The sequence below is a fragment of the Erinaceus europaeus genome, chromosome 4 (genome assembly GCF_950295315.1).
Source record: "Erinaceus europaeus chromosome 4, mEriEur2.1, whole genome shotgun sequence".
Lineage (NCBI taxonomy): Eukaryota > Metazoa > Chordata > Mammalia > Eulipotyphla > Erinaceidae > Erinaceus > Erinaceus europaeus.
In genome coordinates this window covers 66,490,547-66,517,686 of record NC_080165.1, presented here as the reverse complement: position 1 = coordinate 66,517,686, position 27,140 = coordinate 66,490,547, and the positions used below count along the sequence as shown (strand labels likewise).

At 46.2% G+C, this 27,140-nt stretch overlaps 2 protein-coding genes across 2 annotated transcripts; one reads left to right on the top strand and one right to left on the bottom strand.

Annotated features, from left to right (window-relative positions):
• The first annotated feature begins 792 nt into the window (after nucleotides 1-792).
• GUCA1B (guanylate cyclase activator 1B) lies at nucleotides 793-13,766 on the top strand. Its single transcript, XM_007529737.3, has 4 exons — nucleotides 793-1,258; nucleotides 8,305-8,454; nucleotides 10,640-10,757; nucleotides 12,225-13,766. The coding sequence occupies exons 1-4, from the start codon at nucleotides 1,052-1,054 to the stop codon at nucleotides 12,350-12,352; spliced, it is 603 nt and encodes a 200-aa protein (XP_007529799.1). The 5' UTR covers nucleotides 793-1,051; the 3' UTR covers nucleotides 12,353-13,766.
• Nucleotides 13,767-17,758: 3,992 nt separating this feature from the next.
• GUCA1A (guanylate cyclase activator 1A) lies at nucleotides 17,759-27,140 on the bottom strand. The gene is made up of 4 exons (XM_007529739.2): nucleotides 26,940-27,140; nucleotides 18,556-18,705; nucleotides 18,163-18,256; nucleotides 17,759-17,941 (listed from the first exon to the last, which is right to left on the bottom strand). Exons 1-4 carry the CDS (start codon nucleotides 27,138-27,140, stop codon nucleotides 17,778-17,780), a joined length of 609 nt encoding a protein of 202 aa, XP_007529801.1. The 3' UTR covers nucleotides 17,759-17,777.

Here is a 27,140-nt window from a genome sequence, read left to right as displayed (position 1 = left end):
AGGGCCTGCATAAGGATCCCGGTTTGAGCCCCCAGCTTCCCACCTGCAGGGGAGTCACTTCACAGGCGGTAAAGCAGGTCTGCAGGTGTCTTTCTCTCCCCCCTCTGTCTTCCCATCCTCTCTCCATTTCTCTCTGTCCTATCCAACAACGAGCAACATCAACAATAACAATAACCACAACAAGGGCAACAAAAGGGGAAAAAAATGGCCTCCAGGAGCAGTGGATTCATGGTGCAGGCACTGAGCCCCCACAATAACACTGGAGGCAAAAAAAAAAACCTAATGCAGAGGGCAGGTGAGAGGAAATGGTCCAGACTGGAGTTGTGACAGAGGGAGTAATGAGCAGTGGTTGGATTGAAATGAGATCTAAGAGAAAGGCATCAAGATGACCCCTATGGGCCTGGATGGTGGTGCACCCGGTTGAGCACATGCTACAATGTGCAAGGACCTGGGTTCGAGCCCCTGGTCGTTAAGATACTGTGCTGAAAGGCCAAATTCACTTGGGGGCAGAAGTGCTCACCTACAGCACTTCACCATCACAGAGTCTGCTGTTTCTCATGGGAGACGGGTCCTGGGGACAAGTCCTGGACCACCAGTGGATTCTGTTTTATGAGGTAAATAAATAGGAGTTGGCCTTGCTTCCTCCGTGGGCTTCAGAATCTCATATCTCTGGAGCAATAGGACTCCCAACTAAAGGAACTAGGAGCCCGTGTGTGTGAGGCAGAAGAGCTTCAGTTTGTCTTAACAGCTTTACTCCCTCCCCTTCTCCCTGTTCAGAAACTGCTGGTTCACAAAACTAAGGGGAGGGGTAAAGGAGGTGTGTGGGGGGCGGGGGGGGTGTCTAGCCTATGGAGGTCGAACCTTCCAGGGGAATCTTCTAATGATCTTAGGGTAGCTTAACTGGCTGGATCCTGCCTCCACAATGTCCCTCATGTCCAGGAGCTGAGGCAGAGCTGACTAAGCAGAGGAAAGGGAGAAGATTCCAGTCTAAGGAATCAGTTGACAGAAGTCTGGGAAAAGGCCCTGGTTCCCTGAGTTTCTGGTGGCCAGGATGGGGCAGCAGTTCAGCTGGGAGGAGGCAGAGGCCACTGGCGAGATGGACGTGGCGGCGCTCCAGGAGTGGTACAAGAAGTTTGTGGTGGAGTGCCCCAGTGGCACACTTTTCATGCATGAGTTCAAGAGATTCTTCAAGGTCACAGGCAATGAGGAGGCCAGTCAATATGTAGAGGGCATGTTCCGAGCCTTCGACAAGAATGGGGTAAGGCCCTCTGACTGGGACAGTCAGTGATGTGTTTCTCATCCTCATGGGAGCACCCAGGTCTCCATCCTCCTGCTCTTCCTCCACCTCTCACCCAGCTGTCTTACTGTCTCCTCTCTCCTCATCATTCCGTCCCTTCCCATCTGTCTTCCCTCTCTTCTGCCTCCCCTGTTCCATCTTTCCATTTTGATCTGATTCCCCCTCTCCAGTTTTTTTTAAAGATTTATTTATTGGGTGGGGGAGATAGCATAATGGTTACACAAAAGACTTGAATGCCTGAGGTTCTAAAGTCCTAGGTTAGGTTTTATCCCCAGCACCACCATAAACCAGAGCTGAGCAGTGCACTGGTGTGTCTGTTTGTCTGTTTTTCATTAAAATAAATAAATTATTTATTAATGATAAGAAGGGAAGAGAGAGAAAAAAAAAAACAGACCATCACTCTGGCACATGTGATACTGGGGATGGAACTCAAGACCACATGTTGAAGAATCTAATGCCGAGTTCAGTGTGCCACTCCTGGGCAGCACAGCCCTCTTTTCTTTTTTTTTCTTTTCTCTTTCTTTTCTTTTGCCTCCAGGGTTATCACTGGGGCTTGGTGCCAGCACTATGAATCCACTGCTCCTAGAGGCCATTTTTCCCCATTATTATTATATTTTAAATATTATCTATTTATTATTGGATAGAGACAGAGAGGGAGACAGAGAGACACCTGCAGCACTACATCACCACTGGTGAAGCTTTCAACCTGCAGGCGGGGACCAGGGGCTTGAACCTGCATCTGTGCGCACTGTGATGTTAGCACTTAACCAGGTGCGCCACCACCTGGCCCCCTGTTTCTTTTCTATTCCCACTGGATCTCCCATCTCTAAACCTGTGCCCGACTCCTTTTCCCACCATGGCACAATCTTTACATTAGAGAGTCTGGGCAACTAGTCTTAAGACTTCTAGGGGAGATAAAACAGAACCAGAGATCTGGCTCCTTTGTAGAAGTCTGGGCTAATGGAAACAGGCATGAGACACTGATGGGTGCCCAGCGATACACTGGACCAGGAGAAAAGGGAGGAGGAAAATCAACTGTCACTCGAGATTCTTACATAAAGTGCAATAGGGTCAGGACGAGTGCACACATGCAGTCAAATTCAGGGGAAACAAAACAGATCATTCCACAGGGCAAGTCCCAGGCCTGTCACTTCTGCACCTCAGGTGTAGACAGAAGCATCTCCAGTGTTGGCTTCTATGAGTAATTGAAGCTGACGGGATCCCATGTGCAGAAAATAAGATCAGTCTCAGCTTTCCCAGTTTGTGGGGCACTGAGTCGGTAGGTGGGAACTGGGGTGAAGTTATCTCATAGGTGAGATCACTTGTTGGAAAGAGGCACTTGCCTCTGGTAAAACAATGCATGTCTGAAAATTGGAGTGTGTCCAGAGAGGACATTGTAATGACAGAAACTTCTAGAAAAGAAAAAAGTAGGACATGGCAGGGGAGATAGCATAATGGTTATACAAAGAGACTCTCATGCCTGAGGCTCCAAAGTCCCGAGTTCAATCTCCTGCACCACCATAAACCCAAGTCTAGCAGTGCTCTGGTAGGAAAAAAAACCCAAAAACTAAACTAAACATCTAGAGAGTAGAGATTTATCCTTGATTTGGATTTAGTTTGTTTTGTTCCTTGGGCCTCTTAGACATCAGACTAACTTTTCAGAATATTGGACCTTGAATGGAGTAAGAAGATTCTTCCAACTTGAGGAAATGGAGGAGATGTGTTGTTTGAAAGGTTCTGCCTCTTGCTAACAGGGTCTGCCTTGGGCAACTTGTTCAAGTTCTCTGTCTCAGGTTCCTCATCCAAAAAATGGGATAACAGACTTGAGGGTGCTGATAAAAATGCACGTTCCCCACAAGCATGACTTTATTTCTCTATAGAATAGTATAAATGTTTGTTTTCTATATGATTTTTCTTTGCTGTCCATGTAAGTACTTTATTATTGTGATTGTGTGTTTGTGGTGCCAGTACCTCATACATGTGTGATTCCACTGTCCCCAGACTGACTTTTTCATTCTTTCTATTACAGAGAGAGGGAGAGGGAAAGGGAGAGGGAGAGGGAGAGAAGACAGCACAACACTTTTCTACCACCTATGGAGTGTCTTCCAGACCTGTGGTGTTCCCATGGAGTGTAAGGGCTCAAACATAGGCCTTGTGCTTGGAAAGACAGGCACCCTACTGGGTGAGCTGTTACCCAGACCTCCCTCCATACTCAGTTCTTTTTTTTTTTCGTTTAATTTGCTTTTTTTCCTCCTTTTGTTGCCCTTGTTGTTTTTATTGTTGTTGTTGTTATTGATGTCGTTGTTGTTGGATATGACAGAGAGAAATGAAGAGAGGAGGGAAAGACAGAGAGGGGAAGAGAAAGACACCTGTAGACCTGCTTCATTGTCTAAGAAGCGACTCCTCTGCAGGTGGGGAGCCGAGGGCTCGAAATGGGATCCTTACACCAGTCCTTGCACCACATGCGCTCAACCCGCTGCTCTACCGCCTGACCCCCCATACTCAGTTCTTATTTAGAAAGAAGCATAAAGGTCTGGGGAGAGAGCACCATTGGTAAAGCAATAGACTTTCACACCTGAGGCAATAGAGGTCCCACTTCAGTCCCCAAGACTACTGTAACATAGAACTAAGCAGTGCTCTGGTCAAAAGAACTTTTTAAAGCATAGAGTTGGACTGAACAGTGTTCCACCTGGTGAAGTGCACATTAAAATGTACAGGAACCCAGGTTTAAGCTTCTGGTGCCCACCTGCAGGGGGAAAGTTTCAGGAATAGTGAAGCAATACTATAAATAGCTCTCTCTTTCTGTCTTTATCTTCTCTCTCAACTTCTCTCTGTCTATAGCCAAAATATTTTTAAATATTTTTAAAAGTTAAAAAAAAAGCATAGAATGGGGGAGGGGTCGCATAATGATTATGTAAGACTTTTGTGCCTGAGGCTCCAAGGTCCCAGGTTCCCCAGCACCACAATAAACCAGAGCTGAGCATTGCTCTGATAAAATAAATAAATAAATTTGTATGATCTATTTTTAGTAAGCTTGTAGATCATAGTCATTAGTTAAAAGAATCTTTTACAGTACATACAACCACTACAAAAAAATCTATCCCAGAACCCAGGAAATAGTTCACCCAGTAGAGTCTATTACCATGTGTAGAGTCCAAGGTTAGAGTCCTGCTGGGACATGGGAGCACCATGGATGGTGGAGTGATGGTGTGGTGCCTCTCCATCTTCGTGTGTGTGTGTGTGTGTGTGTATTCAAAACATCAAAATCAAAGACTATAATTACATCCTTACCATACTTTTAAAAGATCATCCACAGGGTAGATCATGTGCCTTGCCATGCCTATGACTTATAATTGAGCCCCAGTGTCACATGAAATGTGCTATTGTTAAAAAAAAAAAAATTGAAAAAAGTGGGAGGCTGGGCGGTGGCACAGCGGGTTAAGCGCACATAGCACAAAGTGCAAGGACCAGCATAAGGATCTCTGTTTGAGCCCCGGGTCCCCACCTGCAGGGTGGTCGCTTCACAAGCAGTGAAGCAAGTCTGCAGGTGTCTATCTTTCTCTCTCCCTGTCTGTCTTCCCTTCCTCTCTCCATTTCTCTCTGTCCTATCAACAACAACATCAATAATAACAACAACAATAAACAACAAGGGCAACAAAAGGGAAAAAAATGGCCTCCAGGAGCAGTGGACTCATAGTGCAGGCACCAAGTCCCAGCAATAACCTTGGAGGCAAATAAATAAATAGATAAATAAAATTTTTTTCAAAAAAGAGAAATAATTTTTTAATAACTCTCACTCCTGCTGATCTTTTTTATTTAAAATTTATTTCTTTATTATTGGTTAGAGACAGAGAAATTGAGAGAGGAAGAGGAGATGGAGAGGAAGAAAGACAAGAGACACCTGCAGACCTGCTTCACCACTTGTGAAGTTTCCCCCTGCAGGTGGGGACCAGGGGCTTGAACCTGGGTCCTTGTGCACTGTAATATGAGCACTTAACCAGGTGCAGCACCGCCTTCCCTTCAAGAGAAATATAAATCTATATTTGAGAAAGGACCAGCTCTGAGGAGCAAATTGGAATGTAAAGCATGTACTTCAGTGCGTCTGTAACCGCTGGAGCTACCGCTATAAGTCAGCTCTTGTAACCCTTATCTTGCTTGCCTGTGAGTCTGCACGTATACAGTTGGCAGCTCCTATAAAAGTCCTGTAGTCAACAGAAGAGAGGCTGGGGAATTTGTCTACGGATTGATCCTCCATAGCCCACTGGCACTAATAGTTTTCCTCCTTACTTTGACTCCATCAGTCAGCTCTGATTTCTGATTCGAGCAACACCATGACACCAGAGGAAGCTCCAGTACTGTATCTCTCCCTCTCACTATTTGCAACAGCAATGAGAGCTCACTTGTGCAAAGTCCTAGCTCACTTTGTGCACAGCAAAGGAAGGAAGGAAGGAAGGGAGGGAGGGAGGAAGGAAGGAAGGAAGGAAGGAAGGAAACATGGTAGGTGATGGGAAAAACCAGGAGGAATTATAAACAAGAGTTGAATAAAAACAGTTCATTGCTAGGGGCCAGGCGATGAAGCACCTGGTTGAATGCACACGTTACAATGCACAAGGACCTGGGTACAAGCCCTCAGTCCCCACCTGCAGGGGGAAAGCTTTGCAAGTGGTGAAGCAGTGCTGCAGGTGTCTCTCTGTCTCTCTCCCTCTCTATCTCCCCCTTCCCTCTCAATTTCTGGTCTCTATCCAATAAATAAAGATAATTTTTAAAAATCATTCTTAAAAAGAACAGTTCATTGCTGAAATAGGTCTTCTTTCCTGGTTTTCCCTGAGAGTTTTTTTTTTCTGCCATGTTCTGTTGTCTAACCTGTGGGCCCCCAGGAGCCCCTTGACCTGGGGCTGGGCCTCTCAAGCAGCCTCATCTATTAGGACAGTGGTACTCTACGTCAGCGACGTCAAATCTGATTACAAAGTGCTGTCAATGACAGATGCTTACTCGGGCTGTAGGTGACTCAAGGTTTGATTAGAGAGCTGGGATCCCCACCCTGGGACATGTGAGATCCTGTCCGTGACAACACCTCATGGAGTTCAGTGAGACCCTGGCCCAGTTACCACTGCAGATACCATCTCCACCAGCCTTTTCCCTTAAGCCAATCAGGAGTAGAAAAATAAATGCACTCCTCTACTCCTCCTTCTCCTCCTTGCCCTCCTCTTCTTCCTCCTTCTCTTCATCAGAGCACTGCTCAGCTCTGGCTTATGGAGGTGCTGGGGACTGAATCTAGAACGCTGTAGCCTCAGGCATGAAAGTTTTTTGCATAAGCACTGTGCTTTCTTCCCGGTCCTCCCCCTACTACTCGTCTACTGTTTTTGGCATAATTGTTGCATGTCTTGCTCAGGGTCACCTCAAAAGTGGACGTAAGTACCTCTCCTCCTCCTATAGCCCAATCAGTACCTGAGCTCAGCTCCCACTCGAATCCAGGATGGGATTGGGGCACAGGATCTGCTCTTAAGTGTAATATCTGTCTGCACTTAAAGGAATCTGGAACCACTCCCTGTCCACTTTCCCTGAGTCAGTGGAAGCACAAAGGACTTTCAACATGAGCACTGCCTTCTTTTATTTATTTATTTATTTATTTATTTTCCTCCAGGGTTATTGCTGGGCTCGGTGCATGCACCATGAATCCACTGCTCCTGGGGGCCATTTTTTCCCCCTTTTGTTGCCCTTGTTGTAGCCTTGTCATGGTTATTATTATTGCCATTGTTGATGTTGTTCGTTGTTGGATAGGACAGAGAGAAATGGAGAGAGGAGGGGAAGACAGAGAGGGGAAGAGAAAGATAGACACCTGCAGACCTGCTTCACCACCTGTGAAGCTATTCCCCTGCAGCTGGGGAGCCGGGGGCACGATCCTTACGCCGGTCCTTGCGCTTTGCACCACATGCGCTTAACCCACAGCGCCACCGCCCGACCCCCTACCCCAGCACTGCCTTCTAATCTACATTCACAGCTACCTTAGCCCCATAGTCAAATTCATTTGATCATGTATCCACTGACTCATAAACATTCATGAGATAGTAGCCTTTGGGTATAAGTGGCACTGTGCTAGGTATGAGAAGCAAAAGCTATGTAAACCCCTCTTTCTTCTCCAGTTAGAGTATAAGGCACACTTAACTGTAGTGTGTAGTTAAATGACAATGGCAGAGTAAGTTCTAAACCATGTAGACAAGATAGTAAGTGCTGTGGATGTTAGAAGGAGAGGGAGCAGCCTGGGAGGTGATGTAGTAGATAAAGCCCTGGACTGTAAAGTGTGAGGCCCAGAGTTTGATCCCCAGCATAGCATGTACTAAAGTGATGTCTGGTTCTTTCTTCCCCCTCCTAGCATCCCATTCCACTAGTTAATAAATAGAACTTAAATAAATAAATCTTTGGACTGGAGAGACATCATAATGGTTCTGCAAATGACTTTCACTCCTGAGACACCAAGGTCCCAGCTACAATCCCCAGCACCACCATAAGCCAGAGCTGAGCAGTGTTCTGATCTTTCTCTCATTAAAATAAAATCTTAAGACTGGGCAGTAGTACACCTAGTTGAGTGCACACATTGCCATGTGCAAGGTCCCATCCCCACCTGCTAGAGGGACACCTCATGAGTGGTGTAGCAGTTCTGCAAGCCCCAGCGATAGCCCTGGTGGCAACGAAAAATAAAGATAAATAAAATATTTAGAACATATTTTTAAAAAGGAAAGGGAGATCAAGAAGGAAGGCTTCCTGGAGAAGGGGATCTTGAGCTGAGCCTTGAACGATACATGTGTAAAATTGAGTCATCAAGGAGACTGAAAAGGGATCCTGAGGCTGGGAACAGTATAAACACAGATGCAGAAGCCACATGGCTTGCAAGAGGCACAAGACTGAGTTTGGAGGGCAAAGTGACCCAGAACTGGAATGACAGTGGCACTCTGGGGAGGTTTGGCTGTGGATGGGAAGGGGACTTACAGCCCCCACTCCTGGTGCAGGACAATACCATCGACTTCCTGGAGTACGTGGCAGCACTGAACCTCGTGCTGAGAGGCACCCTGGAGCACAAGCTTAAGTGGACTTTCAAGATTTATGACAAGGACCGCAATGGCTGTATTGACCGTCTGGAGCTCCTGGACATCGTGGAGGTCAGTGTCAGTCGTTGGGGGCCAGGCCAGGCAGCAGGCATGGAGACAGAGCCCTGAGGACTGGCTGCTAAAGCTCTTAGGCCTGGGGCTAGGGCAGAGGCCTGGGAACCCTCTAGAGTGTGCTTTCTGCTGAGTAAATGAGGCTGGAAACCACTTATAAAATGGTAACTAGGCAAGCCCAATCTTTTTTTTTTTTTGGGGGGGGGGAACTAGACAGTTCTAAATACTCCACACATCAAGAAAATAATATCACGTGCACACACAACATAATTTATTTTGAACTGAGATAGAAAACAAACAGCAAAATCTATGGGTGATGCTAACACTGGAATTTTCAGAGACCTTTATAACTTTAATATGTGTCTATTATAGGGCTGGCAAGATAGCTCACTTGGGAGGGCACCTGCTTTGCTGTGCTCACTCTCTTTTTGCCTGAAAAAGTTGACCCAGAGGGATGAGTTTACAATGATTACAAAAAAAAGAGAGAAAAAATATCACCTATATACTAGAGAATAAGAGAGCCTAAAAGTCAGTGTTTTAAGCCATCTCAACAAATAAGAAAAAGCAGCCCAGGAGGTTGTGCAGTGACTAGAGACCTGAACTTGCACATGTGAAGCCTTGAGTATAATCTCCAGCATCACATGTACTTGAGAGATGCTCTGAATCTCTCTCAAATAAATAAGTGTTCAATGCTTCTCTGTTTAAAATTTTATTATATTTATTCATTAGATAAGAGACAGCCAGAAATACGAAGGAAATGGGATGATAGAGAGGGAGAGGAACAGAGCCACCTGCAGCCCTGTTTCACCACTTGTAAAGCTTTCCCTCTGCAGGTGGAGACTGGCGACTCAAACCCTGGTCCTTGTGCATTGTAACACGTGCGCTCAACCAGGTGCACCACCACCCAGCCCCTAAATAAGTCTTTTCAAAAACATGTAATAAAAAAGAGAATAACACTAATCCTAAGTAAAGAAGATAACTAATGAAATAGAAAAGTTTTTTCTATTAATACTTAATAAATCAATAATGTATATTATACAATGAATTAAAAATATTTAACTTTATTTATTCAATGAAATAAAACACAAGGATGGGGGAAGACCCACAAAGCTGAAGTTGGTTCTTTGAGAAAACAAGGCTAATAGACTAAGAATGAAGGGGTTTGGGGTTGGGAGGGAAATCCTCCCTGCAACGTGGGCGCTCACTCACCACTCTCAGAACTTCATCATGAGGTGAAGACTGTCACCCCCTATGACAGACAAGTGAAGTACCTCCTGGAAGTTTAGATAGAGTCCTTTTTTCTTTTTTCTTTTTTCTTTTTTTTTTTAATATTTATTTTTATTTATTTATTCCCTTTTGTTGCCCTCGTTGTTTTATTGTTGTAGTTATTATTGTTGTTGTCGTTGTTGGATAGGACAGAGAGAAATGGAGAGAGGAGGGGAAGACAGAGAGGAGGAGAGAAAGATAGACACCTGCAGACCTGCTTCACCGCCTGTGAAGCGACTCCTCTGCAGGTGGGGAGCCGGGGTTCGAACCGGGATCCTTATGCCGATCCTTGTGCTTTGCGCCACCTGCGCTTAACCCACTGTGCTACAGCCCGACTCCCTAGAGTCCTTTTTTCTGCCAGGCACTAAGTCTCACATCAAGGTCCTTGGGATCTACACACCTTTGTACTCGGAGAACCCAGCCGAGAACTAAGGCCAGTCCTCATATATGTCTGTCTGTGCCTTGAATCACGTCACAGGCATTTTCTCACTGGGAAAAGCAACAAGGCAAAGGGAAAGCCTAGTCTCTTTCTTCCAGTCCAGACATCTGTAACTGTCATCAGCCTGTCCCCTTCACCCCACATATACCTACAGATAAACCAATTTCTCTTTTCCCTCTCAGAGTCTATTTCTTCCTCTGTGAAGAATGACACTTCCCTCCTTGATGTTTGAGCATTGACTGTCAAGGTGTAAGCATGAAGGGAATGTGAGTAGGGCAGCCTGGAGGCCAGGGACTCCTGGGTTGGATTATGGCCAGTGAGTAGAGAGAGAAAGAACAGCCTTAGAATAGGTTGGGTTGGAGCTGGATCCTGTGGTCCAGTCAAGGGCACAGTCTGTGAGTCTGGGCTGAGAGACATGAGCTTGGGGGTGGAGCTTACAGGGTCAACACCAAGGTCATCTCCTGACACATATCTCCACAGGCGATATACAAGCTGAAGAAAGCCTGCAGGATAGAGACCGAGGGCGAGCAGTACCAGATGCTCACACCTGAGGAGGTTGTGGACAGAATCTTTCTTCTGGTGGATGAAAATGGAGATGGTAAAGACAGAGACTGGGGGTGGGGGTAGGGGCTGACCACTTCCCGACACCCTGACTCTCTGGTCCCTTGACCTCGGGCATCTTCATGTAGGGATAGGTGTGGAGATAATTCCTTGAAATATTGGAGCACATGATACTAGGAAGAGTCACTAAACTCCTACTGGAGTTGCTGAGAGGGGCCAGGCAAGTGGAGTTGAAGGGAGCTGTGGAGGAGACAGTGAGATACTCACCAGGGAGGACATCTGCCTTGCCAGGTACACAGCCCAGGTTGGAGCCCCAGATACACCACATAGGATTGCCGCCACATCAGAGAAAGCTTTGGTGCCTTCTTTTCTCTCTCTCTCTCTCTCTCTCTCTCTCTCTCTCTCTCTGTCCCCTCCTCCTTTTACCCCTCCCTCTCCTTCCTCTTCCCTTTTTCTTCTCGTTTTCCTTCTTCATCTTCTTTCTTCCTCCTCTTCCTCCCCCTCCTCTTCCTCCTCCTCCTCCTTCTTCCTGGAAAATCTGACCTGGAGTAGTAAAGCTGTAGTCACAGGAACAAAATGAAACTTCAGCAACGTGTAGAGTACATTCCTAGAATGCTTGGAGTGTTGGGTTCAGTCCCCGACACTGGTACTACGTATGACTAAGCATTGCTCTGTTGTCCCTCTCACACAGTAAATAAATAAAAATAATTTTTTTAAAAAAAAAAAGAAGAAGAGTAAACCTTTGGTTCAGGTAGATAAAGATAATACATGTGGCTTCTAAATTTGGTCTCAGTTCCCATGGAAAATGGAGATAGTAGTGATTAAAAGACATAACTGGGATGATGTATTTAAGAGCCAGCTCTATAAGGCCTTCTGCTGATAAGGCTCTCAGACTCTCTGGTCTGGAAGTCAATACCCCAGCTCATACCTTATGGGAAGCAGTCTGGCTGTCTTGAGGGTCTACAAAGACCCAAAAATACATTTCAGGGGTATCTTGCTTGTACAGAAGTAAAGCTTGAATCCATATGCAGAGAGACTCACTTAAAGAAACCCTGGAAGGTTCCAGAAAATTCCTAAAGAATTAAGAGAACTGGAACTAGGGAGCTAGTATACTAATTATACAATAGACTCATGCCTGAGGCTCTGAGGTCCTAGGCTCAATCCCTAGGAACACCATAATCCAGAGCTGAGCAGGGCTGTAGGGACAACAACAACAATGGAAAGGATGGAAGGAAGGAAGGAAGGAAGGAAGGAAGGAAGGAAGGAAGGAAGGAAGGAAGGAAGGAAGGGAGGGAGGGAGGGGGGGAGGGAGAAAGGGAGGGAGGGAGGGAGGGAAAATATATAGAGAGAGAACTAACAAAGCCTACACTTAGGCCCTGAGACAACAGGCTTGTCTGTTGCAGAGCTCCAGGATCACCCTAGAGACAAACTTCCTCCTCACCCCAAGTCCATTCTTCACTTCTCCCATGTGGCTCCCCCTCTCTCCTCCCCTTTGTGTATGCAGGCCGGCTGTCCCTGAATGAGTTCATTGAGGGTGCCCGCCGAGACAAGTGGGTGATGAAGATGCTGCAGATGGACATGAACCCTGGCAGCTGGATCTCTCAGCAGAGGCGGAAGAGTGCCATGTTTTGAGGGCCTTGGGGTCCTGGGAGCTCATTAGGAGTCCACAGGCCCCTCCCAGACCGCAGTCTCCCCAGGGCTGTCAGGGTAGCAATGGTGCTGGTTGTGCCTGTCTACACCCATTCTGCTACTGACTTGGCTTCCTGGTACCCCCTATGGACACGGGGTGGGGTGACTGGGCCACGGAGGGGCTGAGGTGGCCAAGGGGGCAAACAGTCCATTTAGGAGGACTTGCTGGGGCAGTGAAGCAAATGCTCACTCTTCCCTTTCAGTCACTACAAGGAGCACTCTGCCTTGGATGCGAGGGACTTCCGGAGTCATTCTGGGCTCTCAGTGGGAATCAAGAACATTCTGGGCACAGGGGTGGGGATGTGCGGTGGGGGAGAGTTAGGGGGCACCTACATGGTATGAGGCAAAGGTTAGAAGAAGGGGCTTAAAGGAGTTAAGTCTGAAGAAAAAACATAGAGATGGATAATGATTCCAGACAACAGACAGTGACCACCCAGAGTCCTCAGGAGCAGCCATGGAGGAAGGACTCATGCCTCTTCGCCCCCCCCCCCCCCCCCATGATGGCCTCACCAGGTGTCAGCAAGGGAGAACAGTAGCTCTTGAGGCTGCGGTCTTGCTGTCCTCAGAAGGGGAGGGCTGTGTCTCAGTGCAACTCCCCCCACCAGCGGCTGCCAGCAGCCCCCGGTCTACCCCTCCTCGTCCACATCCACCTCTCCAGACCTCATATCTAATAGTGTGGTCTTTCTAGGATCCCCAACCACAAGCTGAGCAAGTCTTCTTACAGGAGAGCAAGGCCTGCTCCTGTTTCTGGGGAAAAGTGGGCCTATTAGGCAGGGTTTTGACTCCAGTTGCCAAGAGACCCAAAGGGACTGTTTCTCTTCCCTGCCCTTGATTATCCCATCCACACAGATGATCAAGTTGGATGAGGCAAGCAGTCTAGAGTGTTATTTCCTTTTTAGATGTAGAAGCAATTTTGTTAAACTCTATGCAACCTCACTGTAGGAGATAGTTTTAAAAGGAAGTAATTTAGGCTGAAGGAGGAGGGCAGCTGAGGAACTCATTTGAATTGTGATGATTCTATCTTGATGTATGAAAAAAAAAACTTAAAAACTTTAAAAAAGTAAATAAATAAAACTTGAAGTATCAAATCTGCAAGTTCGAAGATGTACTCTTTGTATGCAGTTTACTTGAAAAAAAAATTCAGAGGGATTAGGTGGCGGTGCACCTTGTTGAATACATATATTATAATGTGCAAGGACCTGGGTTCAAGACCCCAATCCCCATCTGTAGAGAGGCAGCTTCAGGAGCAGTGAAGCAGTACTCCAGGTGTCACTCTGTCTGTCCCTCCCTTTTTCTCCCCCTTCCCCCTTGATTTTTATCTGTCTCTATCCAATAAGTAAATAAATTATTTTATTTTTCCTTTTATTGCCCTTGTTGTTTATCGTCATCGTTGTTATTGTTGTTATTGCTGTCGTTGTTGTTGCACAGGACAGAGAGAAATGGAGAGAGGAGGGAAAGACAGAGAGGGGAGAAAAAGATAGACACCACCTGTGAAGCAAACCCCCTGCAGGTAGGGAGCCGGCGGGGGGGGGGTGGGGGGGCTTGAACCGGCATCCTTACGCCAGTCCTTGCTCTTCGCGCCACCTGGGCTTAACCCACTGCGCCACCGCCCGGCTTCCAATTTTTTTTTTTAAAGAAAATTTAGATTGGAAACGGCTGATTCAAAAATAGGAAGAGGACCAGCAAGATAACTCATTTGGATAGGGCACAACAACAGCAGATAAACAATAATAACAGTGAGAGTCAGAATAATATAGTAGTAGTCCAGATGTGGCACAGATATGCCCTAAATCATAACGATGGCCTGTAAATGAGGTTGGGAACATGTCCTAATTCTACCTAAGTCTTCTCCTAACCCCAATCTTCAGGATATTCAAAAGGCAGGTGCCAAGTGAAGGAGTGAAATGCCAGCTCTCCATCTTTGCAGCCTGGCCCTGTCTTTGACCTCCACCTCCCTCTACATCTGTGTTTAGCCCTTAATGAACAGATGGCCTGCGGTGGTCCCAGTGAGGCTCTCTGCAGAATAGGGGTACACACCCCTCCTCCTTTGTTTTCTCCTACCCCAGGATGCTTTATTAACTCCTTGCACTTCCACACCCAGCAAAAGAAAAAGATTTCCAGCTCAGTTATGGGGAGGGGTGAACTACTCTGCTCTAGTCCATCTCTTTCTTGAGCTGACAGGTGCTCCTGAAGTTGGGGGGAACAAAACACAAGGATGGGACCATTTGTAACAGGTCATCCCAGTTATCAACCAGTGTGACTGCAGTGAGAAGGATTTAGGTTAGACCAGGGCTAGTGGGGACACTTGCCAAGAGCAATGAACCACATGGCACTAGAGACCAGTTAGAGAAATAAGAGAGTTTGGCAGTCACTGAATATAGACTTTCTCTGGATAAATGAGCCCTCCCTCTCTCTCTCTCTCTCTCTCTCTCTCTCTCTCTTTCTCTCTCCATATATATATTTGCCTCCAGGGTTATTGCTGGAGCTCAGTGACAGCACTACGAATCCACTGCCATTTTTTCTATTTTATTGGATAGGACAGAGAGAAATTGAGAGGGGAGGGGGAGGGGGAGATAAGGAGAGAGAAAGAGAAACACCTGCACCCCTGCTTAGCTCCACTCTACCTGCTGTCACTTTTTGGCTAGCAACCATCTCAAGCAGATCTTCCTACAGTGTCTGAATGCACACACATGAACACACTAGGGCTGGGCATTCAGTAAAGATTCAGATCTATATGGTCATACGAGCATTCTATCCTTCTTTGTCTCCATGGTAGCAATGTTCTTTTGTTTGTTTGGTTTTGGTTTTGTCACCAGGGTGATCATTGGAGCTCAGTGTCTGCATAATGAATGCACCACTCCCAGTGGCCTGTCTACGTATCTATCTATCTATTTTCCTTTTCGATGGAAACAAAGAGAAATAGAGAAGGCGTGAGAAAGACACCTGCAACTCTGCTCCACTGCTGATGAAGCTTCAGGTGAAGCTTGGCAGCCTAAACCTGGGTCCTTATGCATATGTATGCTCTACCAGGTGCACTGACACCCAGCCCTAGCACTGTAAGTTTCATTCATATATATATCTACACACACACACACACACACACACACACGCACATATTATTGGGGGTAATTCTAGTTTACAAGACTGAGTTGTCTCAGAGTTTAATTGCAAACCTCCCCAAAGTAAGTATGAACATGTAAATTTCTTTTTTAAAATTTTATTTATGTATTTATTTTCCTCTAGGGTTATCACTGGGGCTTGGTGCCTGAGCTATGAATCCACTGCTCCTGGCTGCCATTTCTTTCTTTCTTCCTTCCTTTCTTTCTTTCTTTCTTTTTTTATAGGACAAAAAAGCGCAAGGACTACCTAAGGATGCTGGTTCGAGCCCCCGGCTCCTCACTTGCAGAGGAATCGCTTCACAGATGGTGAAGCAGGTCTGCAGGTGTGTAACTGTCTCTCCCCTCTGTCTTCCCTTCCTCTCTCCATTTCTCTCTGTCCTATCCAACAACGATGACATCAATAACTACAACAATAATAACAACAACAATAAAAAAACAAGGGCAACAAAAGGGAAAATAAATAAATATTTAAAAAATAGGACAAAGAAATTGAGAGGGGAGGGGAAGATAGAGGGGGAGATAAAGAAAGACAGACATCTACAGACCTGTTTCACCACTTGTTTAGCAACCCCTTTCTGCGAGTGTGGAGCTGGGGCTTGAACTGGAATCCTTGTGCTGGTCTTGAGCTTTGTATTATGTGCGCTTAACCCAGTGCACTATCACCATCTGACCCCCACATGTAAATTTCTTTTTTTATATATTTATTTATTTACCCTTTTGTTGCCCTTGTTTTTTTTTTTGTTGTTGTTGTTGCAGTTATTATTGCTGTTGTTGTTGATGTTGTTGTTGGACAGGACAGAGGGAAATGGAGAGAGGAGGGGAAGACAGAGAGAGGGAGAAAGTGACAGACACCTGCAGACCTGCTTCACCGGCTGTGAAGCGACTCCCCTGCAGGCGGGGAGCCAGGGGCTCAAACCAGGATCCTTCTGCTGCCAGTCCTTGTGCTTCCCACCATGTGCGCTTAACCTGCTGCGCTACTGCCCGACTCCCACATGTACATTTCTTAAAGATGGTTCTGGGATTTTGACTCCTCCTCTTCCCCCTCCTCCTCTTCCCCCCCCTCATCTCTTCCTCCTCCCCCTCCTTTTTAAAACCTACTACTGGATCCCTAGAAGGTGCTCCCTAAAAATGAACATGATAGGCAGTTGAGTGTAGGTTAAGCAGCAGGTTAAGTGCACGTGGTGTGAAGCGCAAGGACCAGCATAAGGATCCGGGTTCGAGCCCTGTATCCCCACCTGCAGGGGAGTCGCTTCACAGGCAGTGAAGCAGGTCTGCAGGTGTCTATCTTTCTCTCCCCCTCTCTGTCTTCCCCTCTTCTCTCCATTTCTCTCTGTCCTATCCAACAACAATGACATCAATAACAACAACAATAAAAAAAACAAGGGCAACAAAAGGGAAAATAAATAAACATAAAAAAATGAACATGATAACCCCTCATTGTTTCAAGTTTAGTAAAATGTAAATCCTAAAAGATTCCCCTATTTTACACCTAGGAAAGCCCCTCCTCACACCCCAGCCACCCCTCCCCATACACATGCTACACACACCAGCATCATGCACATCCAGGCCTCATCCATAAGCAACCACAACAACTCTCTCAAGTTCCAAGTCCAAAGCTCCCTCTGTGAGGGTGTGTCTCTGGGTCAGACTTGCTCACAGTTGCCGGTGCTCCTACAGGGATCCATCCATAACTTCTCTTAGCATATTTTATTATTATGATACTTGTCTACACATTTCTCCAGTAGACTATGAATTCTTGGAGGAAGAGAATTGTTTTCTTTGCACACTTAACATTACATATAGCAGGTGCTCAATACATACTTGCTGAAGGGAGGAATAAATCAGTGAGAACCACAGAAGCAGGCTCCAGGACACTGGGGTGGGAACTGTGGCCAGTGACCACAGGATCTGCAGGATCCCATTAAGAGTCCTGGGAAAGCTCAGTGCAGAAGCTGGGGGTCCTGGGGGAGATGGCAGATGGGGTAACAGAGGATACAGAGGAGGAGGATGTTGAAGATGGAAGGAGTCATCACTGGCTGGGTTCCCCGAGGGCTCAGGGACCATCTCGTCCCTTCCCCTTCTCTAGGGGGAAACTGCGGTCCCTCTGCTGCCAGCACACGCCACCCTCCCCCCCCCCCCCAAGAAGTCAGCTGAGCCTCTCTCTGAGTCTAATAGATGCTATTTAGTATAAAAACAATGCCAGGTTAGACACCATATCTCCCCAGCACAGAAGCAGCTGGGCGCAGTGCTCACCCTGCGGTCTCCCCTGTCCCTCCACCGGCCCCCTCCTGGTCCTGCTCCCCACTCTGGAGCCTGCGCACGATGCGGGTGAGGTCCAGGCTGCGTGTCAGCGTATCCAGGAGCATCTGGTCCTTCTGGACACCCTCCATGAACTCTTCCAGGCTGAGCTCCCCTTGGGGCAGAGAGAGAGCAAGGCATGGGAAGGGGTGTTTCCCCTCGTGTGGTCCAGCCTCCCCTTCCCCCAGTCCTCTTTTCCCCAGTGGCCAAAAATCTCGCAAGCTGTGTATGAAGGGAGCAGGCAAAGGGGGCCAGAAGACTAAAGTCAGGTGCAAGGATCCAAGAAGTCCTTTTGCACCTGCCCCTTTTGCCCTGTGACCCACCCCGCCTCCTCACCATCGCCATTGATGTCAATCCTGGTGAACACGGTGTCGGTGAACTCCTCTGCCGTCATGGTGGAGTCATTGCAGGGGTTGATGGCTCGGATGGCCTGGGGAAAGTGAGAACACGCACTTGGACTCAGCCTCCTGGTGAGCCTGCAGGCTGTGGGGAATTAAGACCAAGGTGTCCGAAAAGTGGGCGAGCAGCAGGGGCTACGCAGGGACTTTGGAATTCCCTCTCTCTTGGACAGATTGGTCAACTGAGACCCAGGTAAACCAGAGGCTTTCTGCAGCAGTGAGGCCTCCAGTCCCACTGTGCCTTTCTGAGATGGTTGTTTCATGCCTCTGAAGACCGACGGGCTCTTGGCTCCGAGGTGCCCCGAGCCCAGCCCTCTGCATCTGAAGTTACCCGGATAATGGTGAGCAGCTCGTCGCGGTCTATGCAACCATTGCCATCCACGTCGTAGAGCTTGAAGTACCAGCGCAACTTCTGTTCCACCTTCCCCTTGAGCACCAGGCTGAGCGCCGCCACGTATTCCATGAAGTCAATATAGCCATCCTGGGCGAGAGGCAAGGCCACTGTGAGCCCCCTCCCCACTCAGTCCTGAACACCGTGCCTAGCTCACCCACCCTGCCTACCCCTGAAACTGCCAATCACATCAGATTAACCCCCAGTAGAGTGGGAATGACTGATAGCCTCTCTTCACTGGCATTTTGCTTTATTTTGTTGAGGTCTTGAGCATACAATGCCACCACTCCTGGGCTAAGCTTTTAATGTTGCTCCCACCCACCTTGGAGCTTCCCCCAGTACTGTGGTGCTTCCATGTGGTGCTGGGATTTAAAACCAGGACCTGGAGCATGGTGTGGTGCACTCCACTGGGTAAGCTATCTCTTGGCCTTGTTTTATTTCACTTTGAAGTTTTAATTGGCTAGGGAAGGCAGCTTAGCAGGTAGAGCACAGGATTTGCCTGCATAAGGTTCTGTTCCTTCGCCCCTATTCTGCACTGCATATACCAGAGTATAAAGTCTCTCTCGAAAAAAAATGAATAAAACATTTTTTTTTTTTTTTGGCTACCAAGGTTATATCTAGGGCTCAGTGCTTGTACAACTCCACTGCTCCTGGTGACCACTTTACTTCCTTTTTCTTTGTTTTTAATAGAGGGTAAGATACAGAGACAGATAGGAAAGTAACAAGGAGAAGGAGAGAGACCTGTAGCATTGTTCTACCATGCATGAAGTTTTGAAGCTTCCCCACTGCGGGTGAGGACCAGGGGGTTGAACTCAGGTCCTTTAGTATGGTAATGTGTGCTCTACTGGGTGAGCCACCACTCAGTCCCAAATAAGCTTAAAAAAAAAAAAAGCTAAATGGGGAGCAGGTGAAATAGCTCACTCGGGTAAGTTATGTACCTGTTTTGCCATGCCCTCAACCCTGGTTCAAGCCTGGTCCCCACTGCATGGAAGGAAGCTTTGGTGCTGTGATGTTTTTCCCTCCCTGTCTCTCTGTTTCTGTCTATCTGAAAAAGTCAGCCTAGAGTGTTGAAGCCTTGACAGTGACAACAATAAATAGATAATAAAATATCCTCTATGGATCCTTGTGGGAGTAAATGAGTCTATGTGTGTAAAACACTCAGCACTGCCTGGAATAAAGTAAACTCTCACTCAGTGAGTGTTAGCTGGGGTTGGGGATGTAGCTCAGTGGTAAAGCGTAGGCTTTGCATGTATGAAGACCTTGGCTTGATCCCAGCCACACACACATACACACACACACAGTAGCCAAGGGGGTGATTCAGTATATGGTGCACATTACTTGCATGTGTGAGGCCTTGGGTTCAACCTCTCCGTACAAAATATGTCAGAGCAATACAGATGCCAGGGAAATGCTGTGGTCTCTCAAGTAAACAATCTTTAAAAAAATGTGTAAGACAATTGAAAATTTAAAAATAAATGGGTTTGTTGGGTGGTAGCACAGTGGCTGGAGTATTGGCCTTAAAAATTATGACGTCCCAAGTCTGATCTCCAGCACTGCATGTACCAGAGAGATGCTCTGACTTTCTTTCTTCCTTTTTTCCTTCTTCCTTTCTCTTTCTGCCTTTCCTGATAATAGCTAAATCTTAAAAAATAACAAATAAAATGACCTGGGAGGTGGTATAGTCTCTAGATCTTTGAATTTGGAAGCATGAGGTCCTGGGTTTGATCTCCAGCTATTCCATGTGCCAGGTACTCTGGTTCTCTCCTTCACTCTCTTTAATAAATATTTAAAAAACTAACAAATAAATGGAAAAATAATGTTAGCTATTATTATGGATACCTATTTAATTTTGAGAGAGGAGAGAGATGGAGAAGCCAGAGCACCACTCTAATTAGACACAGCACCACTGTGGTTACACATGCCATCAGGGATCAAACTGGATGCCCCTGAAATGTATGATATCTGGCATCATCAACTATGATTACTATTATTAACTATTATTATAAAGAGATCACTGTGACCATCATGACATATATTCAGCAACAACACATCTGGACAGGACATTATGCTCAGATTCAGGAATTTATGTGAAATAAAATCAGTTTACATCACTTGGGTTTGGGTGCACTGGTAGGACTGACAGACTGAAATCTAAACTAAGCTTAGTATTGCATGTTCACTCCCTGTGTAGCCAACTCTGCCGGCCCAGCATTGTACCTGAGGACACCACTGTCTTTTAACTCAGAGGCTGGTCAACTTTTTCCATAAACGGCCAAATGGCAAATATTCCAGTTTTGATATTATGTACATGAATGGTGCGGCATGTTATTCTAATAAAGTTTCATTTGCAGAAATATTCAATAGGTCCATGGGCCCATATTTCCACACCTCTGGTTTAACTCCCAGCCCTGTGTCCCATCTCATAACCACCCTACTGCACTACTTGTGACAATGAATGGAAGGAAGCACTGTTGCTCAAAGCGTGGCTGCATTCTGCTGGTGTGAGGCACGCTAGCAATTGCAAATATGCCCTTAGTTTTAATCATTAAGACTGTGCACTCTGAAAGAACTAACCCACTAAATATGTGACTTGTCATATTTTCATTCACTCCTATAACAACAGCTAAGCACCTGCCATGTTCTAGACATGCTGGGTCTGGGAACATAGCAATGAACAAAACAGACAGACCTCCCTGCTCTCGTGGAGCTCACAGCCCAGCAGGGGAGAGAGACAATGTACATAGACGCCAAGTTATTTAATACCATGTGTTAGAAGACAAGATACACTGGAAGCAGGGTGAGGGAAGGTGAGACTGGAAAATATAGTAATATATTATTATATTACTATATAATAATAATAATTATATATATATATATATATATATATATATATATATATATATATATATATATGACCAGTAAATAGAATCAGAACCAGGATCAGACAGGCATCCGTGGGAAGGTGAAACCTGAGCAGAAACTTGTAGCAGGGTAGCAGGGGTAAGTGTGAGTATAGTGAGTCATGAAGTCTAGAGGAAGTGAGTCCTAGGTAGCACCACGGCCCCAAGGTGTGCAAAGCATAAGCAAGGAGACCAGGCTTGAGATGGAACTGGTGGTGGTAACATATGACAAAAACTGAATGCCCAATTGCAGATGAATGGCTAAAAAAAGTATACATATGTAGATTCAACTGTAGAATACTCCTTAGATGCTAAAAATAATCTCCTTTGCCTCATCTTGGATGGAACTTGAAGGAATCATGCTAAATGAAGTCAGCCAAAAGAGAAGAATGAATACTGGATGATCTTACTCCTGGGTGGAACTTAAGAAACAAGGACAGTAAAGGAAAACACACAGTGAAACTTAGACTGGATGTGGTGTGTTGCACCAAAGCAAGGGACTCTGGGGAAGGAGGGGGTGGGAGGTAGATGTTGGCATCCTGGAGCATGATGGTGGAAAAGGACCGATATTGAAAGGTACGAGTATTTTTGCAGGCATCCATCAGAGAGATCAGCAGTTGTACCCATCTGTCAACAACTGTACTGGAATCCATTAAGTTTCCAATAAAGCTTTAAAAAAAAAAAAATGAAAGCAGGAGCAGGGGAGGTGGTGTAGCTGGAAGGAAACAGAACTTGCATGTGTGGGTGATGGGCAGTGGCATATGTTTGAGCACACACGTTACCATGCAGAAGGACCGGGGTTTGAGCTTCCGCTCCCCACCTGCAAAGGGGATGCTTCACAAGCATTGAAGCAGGTCTGCAAGTCTCTCTCTCTCTCTCTCTCTCTCTCTCTCTCTCTCTCTCTCTCTCTGTGTGTGTGTGTGTGTGTGTGTGTGTGTGTGTGTGTGTGTGTGTGTGTGTGTGTGTGTGTGTGTCTGCCTCCAGGGTTATTGGTGGGGCTTGGTGCCGGCATTAATCCGCCACTCCCAGCAGACTTTTTTTTTTCCTCTATTTTATTTGATAAGACAGAGAGAAATTGAGAGAGGAGGGGATATAGAGAGGAGGAGAGGAAGATAGATATATGTAGACCTGCTTCACTACTCAGAAACTTTCTGTTGCAGGTGGTGGGTAAGGACTTGTACCTGGGTCCTTGTGTATGGTAATATCGCTTAACTGGGTGCACCACAGCCCAGCCCCCAGGTATCTTTCTCTCTAATCTTATATCTCCCTCTCCTTTCTCAATTTCTCTTTCCTATCCAAAATAGAAAGAAAAAAAAAGAAAAAGAAAGGAAGAAAGAAAGAAAGAAAGAGAGAGAGAAAGGATGAAAATAGTCCAGGAAGTAGTGGATAAAGTGTTGGACTCTCAAGCATGAGGTCCTGAGTTCAATCTCCGGCAGCACATGTACCAGAGTGATGTCTGGTTCTCTCTCTCTCTCTCTCTCTCTCTCTCTCTCTCTCTCTCTCACTTTTTCTCATTAATAGATAATTAAAAAAAAAAAAAAAAGAAAGGAAAATATGGCCACCAGTAATGGTGGATTTGTCATACAAGCACTGAGCTCCAGCAACAGCCCTGTGACAATTATATTAATAAAAAAAAAAAAAGAACTTGCATGTATAAAGAGTCTGGGCTTCTCCATAACACCCCTGTGCCTCTCCCTCCCTCCCTCCCTCCCTTTCTCTCAAAAGATAAATATTTAGAAATAGAAAACAACCAAAAAAGAAATTAAGCAAATGGCATAGGAATGACTTGGGTTGTATAATATATATTTCATGGCTTCCCCTCCCTGGCCACAGATGTGTGATTTCCAGTAACTTGACTAGGCAGCCAAGAAGACTTTAAAAAAAAAAAAAAGACATTATTTAGTGAATTTTGGGTATAATATGTTGAGGCTCAATCATTACTTTCCTCCCTTCTGTTTAAGAATTAGTACTGGGGGTCCATCATGATGATGTAATCCCTCCCAGCTATTGAGCACACTACTCCCCTCTCCACTCTCCAGGAGATCCCAGGGCACCTGCAACTCAAAAGCTCATAATCTGCTTTGGCCTCTTGACCCTAAATAACCTGTGTGCCCTAGCTTTCCCTTAGAAGTCCCACCCACTTTGGGGAGGTTGGAGAGCCAGGAAGCTCTGGGCTGTCCCTCCCCAGCTTGCAAGGGATACTCAGCAGTCATGTTTGTGCACCCCTAGTTGAGAAGGAGGCCCAGCCAGAATGGGGAAAACAGGGCTATAGATTTGAGTTCTCATGTTACTACATCTTTTTTTTTTTTTTTAATATTTATTCCCTTTTTGTTGTTTCGTTGTTGCAGTTATTATTGGTGTTGTTGTTGGGTAGGACAGAGAAATAGAGATGGGGAAGACAGAGAAGGGGAGAGAAAGACCTGCTTCACCACCTATGATGCGACTCCCCTGCAGGTGGAGGTCCGGGAGCTCGAACCGGGATCCTTATGCTGGTCCTTGAGCTTTGCGCCACCTACACTTAACCCGCTGCGCTACTGCCCAACTCCCATGTCTTGACTGTATAGCTCCACATCTTGACTGTATAGCTGCATATAAAGTTAAGATTAGCTATTGAAAACCAACAAAGACCCTAACAAATGTCTTCAACATCTGGCAGACATTGGCAGGTACAGGGAAATAAGCCAGGCTAGAAGGGAAGATAATGGAGATGACAGGCTTAAGGCCGCCATGCTGGTGAAAATGAGGGACCCTTCAGCCACCAGGTCCCAGATGCCATTAGGATGCCGGCCAGGCTTCCCTGGACTGAAGACCCCACCAATGCGTCCTGGAGCTCCGCTTCCCCAGAGACTCACCCTATTAGGGAAAGAGAGAGGCAGACTGGGAGTATGGATCGACCAGTCAACGCCCATGTTCAGCGGGGAAGCAATTACAGAAGCCAGACCTTCCACCTTCTGCAACCCACAAGGACCCTGGGTCCATACTCCCAGAGAGATAGAGAATGGGAAAGCTATTGGGGAGGGGATGTGATACGGAGATTGGGTGGCGGGAATTGTGTGGAGTTGTACCCCCCCACCATCCTATGATTTTGTTAATGTCTCCTTTCTTAAATAAATTTTAGAAAAGAAAGAAAATGAGGGACCCTAGCTCACCCAGCTTAACTTCCCTGTAGCCTGTCAGGAAGTTCTCATCCCACTTGACAAGGTGATTACTTGAAGAGACACACTGGGACCTGATCTGGGGATTCTGGAGCTGGTAGTAGCTTGGATTTCCCTGCCCACCCCAGTTCTAGTGTCTACAGATCGTCAAAGATAGCACAAGCATAAGGGACTGTCCTGCCCCAGCCCAGCCCAGCCCAGCCCAAACAAGACTCTCTGCTCATTATCCCTCCTGTGTCCCATGAGCACCCCAGGAGCTGTACCAGAGCACCAGCCCAACACTGGGGTGACACAACTGCCATGTCTAAATGTTTTTCTCCCTTTTTAAAAATTAATTGTATTATTTATTTACCAGATAGAGACAGAATTAAGAAGAAAAGGGGGAGATAGAAGAGAAACACTTGCAGAACTGCTTCACTGCTTGTGAAACTTTCCCTTCTCCCCCTGCAGGTGGGGAGTGGGCGTTTGAACCTGGGTCCTTGCTCTGTGCAAGATGTATGCTTTACTGGCCACCACCTGACCCTTCATGTACAAGCATTTACACTCGTTTTTGAGTAAACCCTGATGTGCATGGGGAAGAGACAGAAAAAGCTATTAGATTCACTGTTTTCAGCCCATCTTGGATGGAGCTTGAAGAAATCATGTTAAGTGATGTAAGTCAGAAACAGAAGGATGAAGATGGGATGATCTCACTCTCAGGCAAAAGTTGAAAAACAAGATCAGAAGAGAAAACACAAGTAAAACCTGAACTGGAATTGGTATATTGCACCAAAGTAAACGACTCTGGGGTGGGAGGTGACGGGGGGGGGGGGAATCCATGTCCAAAAAGGATGACAGAGGACCTAGTGGGGGGTGTATTGTTATATGGAAACTGGGAAATGTTACGCATGTACAAACTATTGTATTTACTGTCGAATCCCCCAATAAAGAAATAAAAAATAAAAAAACAAGAAAAAGCTGTTAGATCCAGCTTCTAGTTACACTATTTTGCCGGCCACTCTATCTTCTCTAGAGGCCGAGGTCAGGAGTGAGGTCTGACTCATTTCTGAACCCCCAAGTATCTGACTCACAGTCAGCGCTCAGTGAACATTAGATCAGTCATTTCCTAACACCACATTCAACTTATCAAATGAAAAAAATAATCACATGGGGGGCCAGAGATGGTACATCTCATTGAGCAATGCACAAGGACTCAGGTTCAAGCCGTTAGTCCCCACCTGCAAGGGGAACGTTTTGTTAAGTGGTGAAGCAGTGCTGCTGGTGTCACTCTGTCTCTCTCCCTCTATACCTCCCCCTCCCCTCTCAATTTCTCTCTCTCTACCCAATAATGAATAAAAATAAATTAAAAAAGAGAAAAATATGTATTTTCTAAAATGGTCACATAAATATGAAATCACTCCAGGCTGGGAAGTTAGCATAGTTGTTATGTAACAGACTTACATGCCTGAGGCTCAGAGGTCATAGGTTCAATCCCCATCCCCAACATAAGCCAGAGCTGAGCAGACCTCTGGACAAAGGAATGACAGATATAAACAAAGGGGACAGCGTAGATGGCATAATGGTTACGCAGAGGCTTTCATGCCTGAGGCTCCAAAGTCCCATGTTCAATGTAGGAAACTACATCATGAGAGAAACTGTGGAAAATTTCTTAAAACAGCATTCTGAGACAGACTTCCTTTCAGAGGCAAATCCTCTGTATTTGCTACATGCCCTCCGTGGTGACGCACGCTGCAAACACAGTTCTCTGAGGAAAATCTCAGTGTACTCCATGCTGTAGAGGCCACCATTAGCTGCTCCTGACCTCCTCCCAGGCTCGATTAGAAGGAGAGATCATCTCAGACCAATAAGACAAATAATTGCATAATTGGTTGAAGGATCCAAATTCATGGGAAAGTTTGCCAAAGATTGCTGTATAAGTATGCTCCAATAAATATGCTCATTGTTCCATTCCATTCCGTAAATGTTCCAAGTTTCCTTGACTAAGTGTGTTTCATTTCACTCCCCTTCGTTGAACCCTTTCAGGGCTGGACTACCGAAGTTCAGTCCCCCACATCACCACCATAAGCCAGAGCTGAGCAGTGCTCTGCTCAAAAACCATAAAGAAAGCCACTCTTGCAACAGATGCTTGTTTTCACATCTGCCCTTCATGCCCTTCGTCCTGAGTGCAGAATAAACCCTCAACATGTATCATACAGGTCAGGCCTGAGGCCTCTCCTTCACACACATGCACACTTCCATCCCAGGGTTCCCCGCCCAGGCCCCTGCTCACTTTGTTGAAGTCAAAAGTCTCAAACATCTGTTCCACGTACTGGCTGGCCCATGGGTTCAGGTTCTTGAGGCCAAAGAACTGGCGGAACTCATAGAGCGTGAGCTGGCCAGAGGGACACTCCGTCATGAACTTCTTGTACCACTGGTGGCACTCCGTGCTACTCAGCTCCTCTACTGACTTTCCCTCCATCACATTACCCAT

Coding starts and splice junctions, on each gene's coding strand:
- GUCA1B (XM_007529737.3), top strand. CDS start 1,052: ATGGGGCAGCAGTTCAGCTGGGAGGAGGCAGAGGCCACTGGCGAGATG. Junction 1,259..8,304: donor GAGCCTTCGACAAGAATGGG/GTAAGGCCCTCT, acceptor CTCCTGGTGCAG/GACAATACCATCGACTTCCT. Junction 8,455..10,639: donor AGCTCCTGGACATCGTGGAG/GTCAGTGTCAGT, acceptor ATATCTCCACAG/GCGATATACAAGCTGAAGAA.
- GUCA1A (XM_007529739.2), bottom strand. CDS start 27,140: ATGGGTAATGTGATGGAGGGAAAGTCAGTAGAGGAGCTGAGTAGCACG. Junction 18,706..26,939: donor AGACTTTTGACTTCAACAAA/GTGAGCAGGGGC, acceptor CCTCTCGCCCAG/GATGGCTATATTGACTTCAT. Junction 18,257..18,555: donor AGCTGCTCACCATTATCCGG/GTAACTTCAGAT, acceptor CACTTTCCCCAG/GCCATCCGAGCCATCAACCC.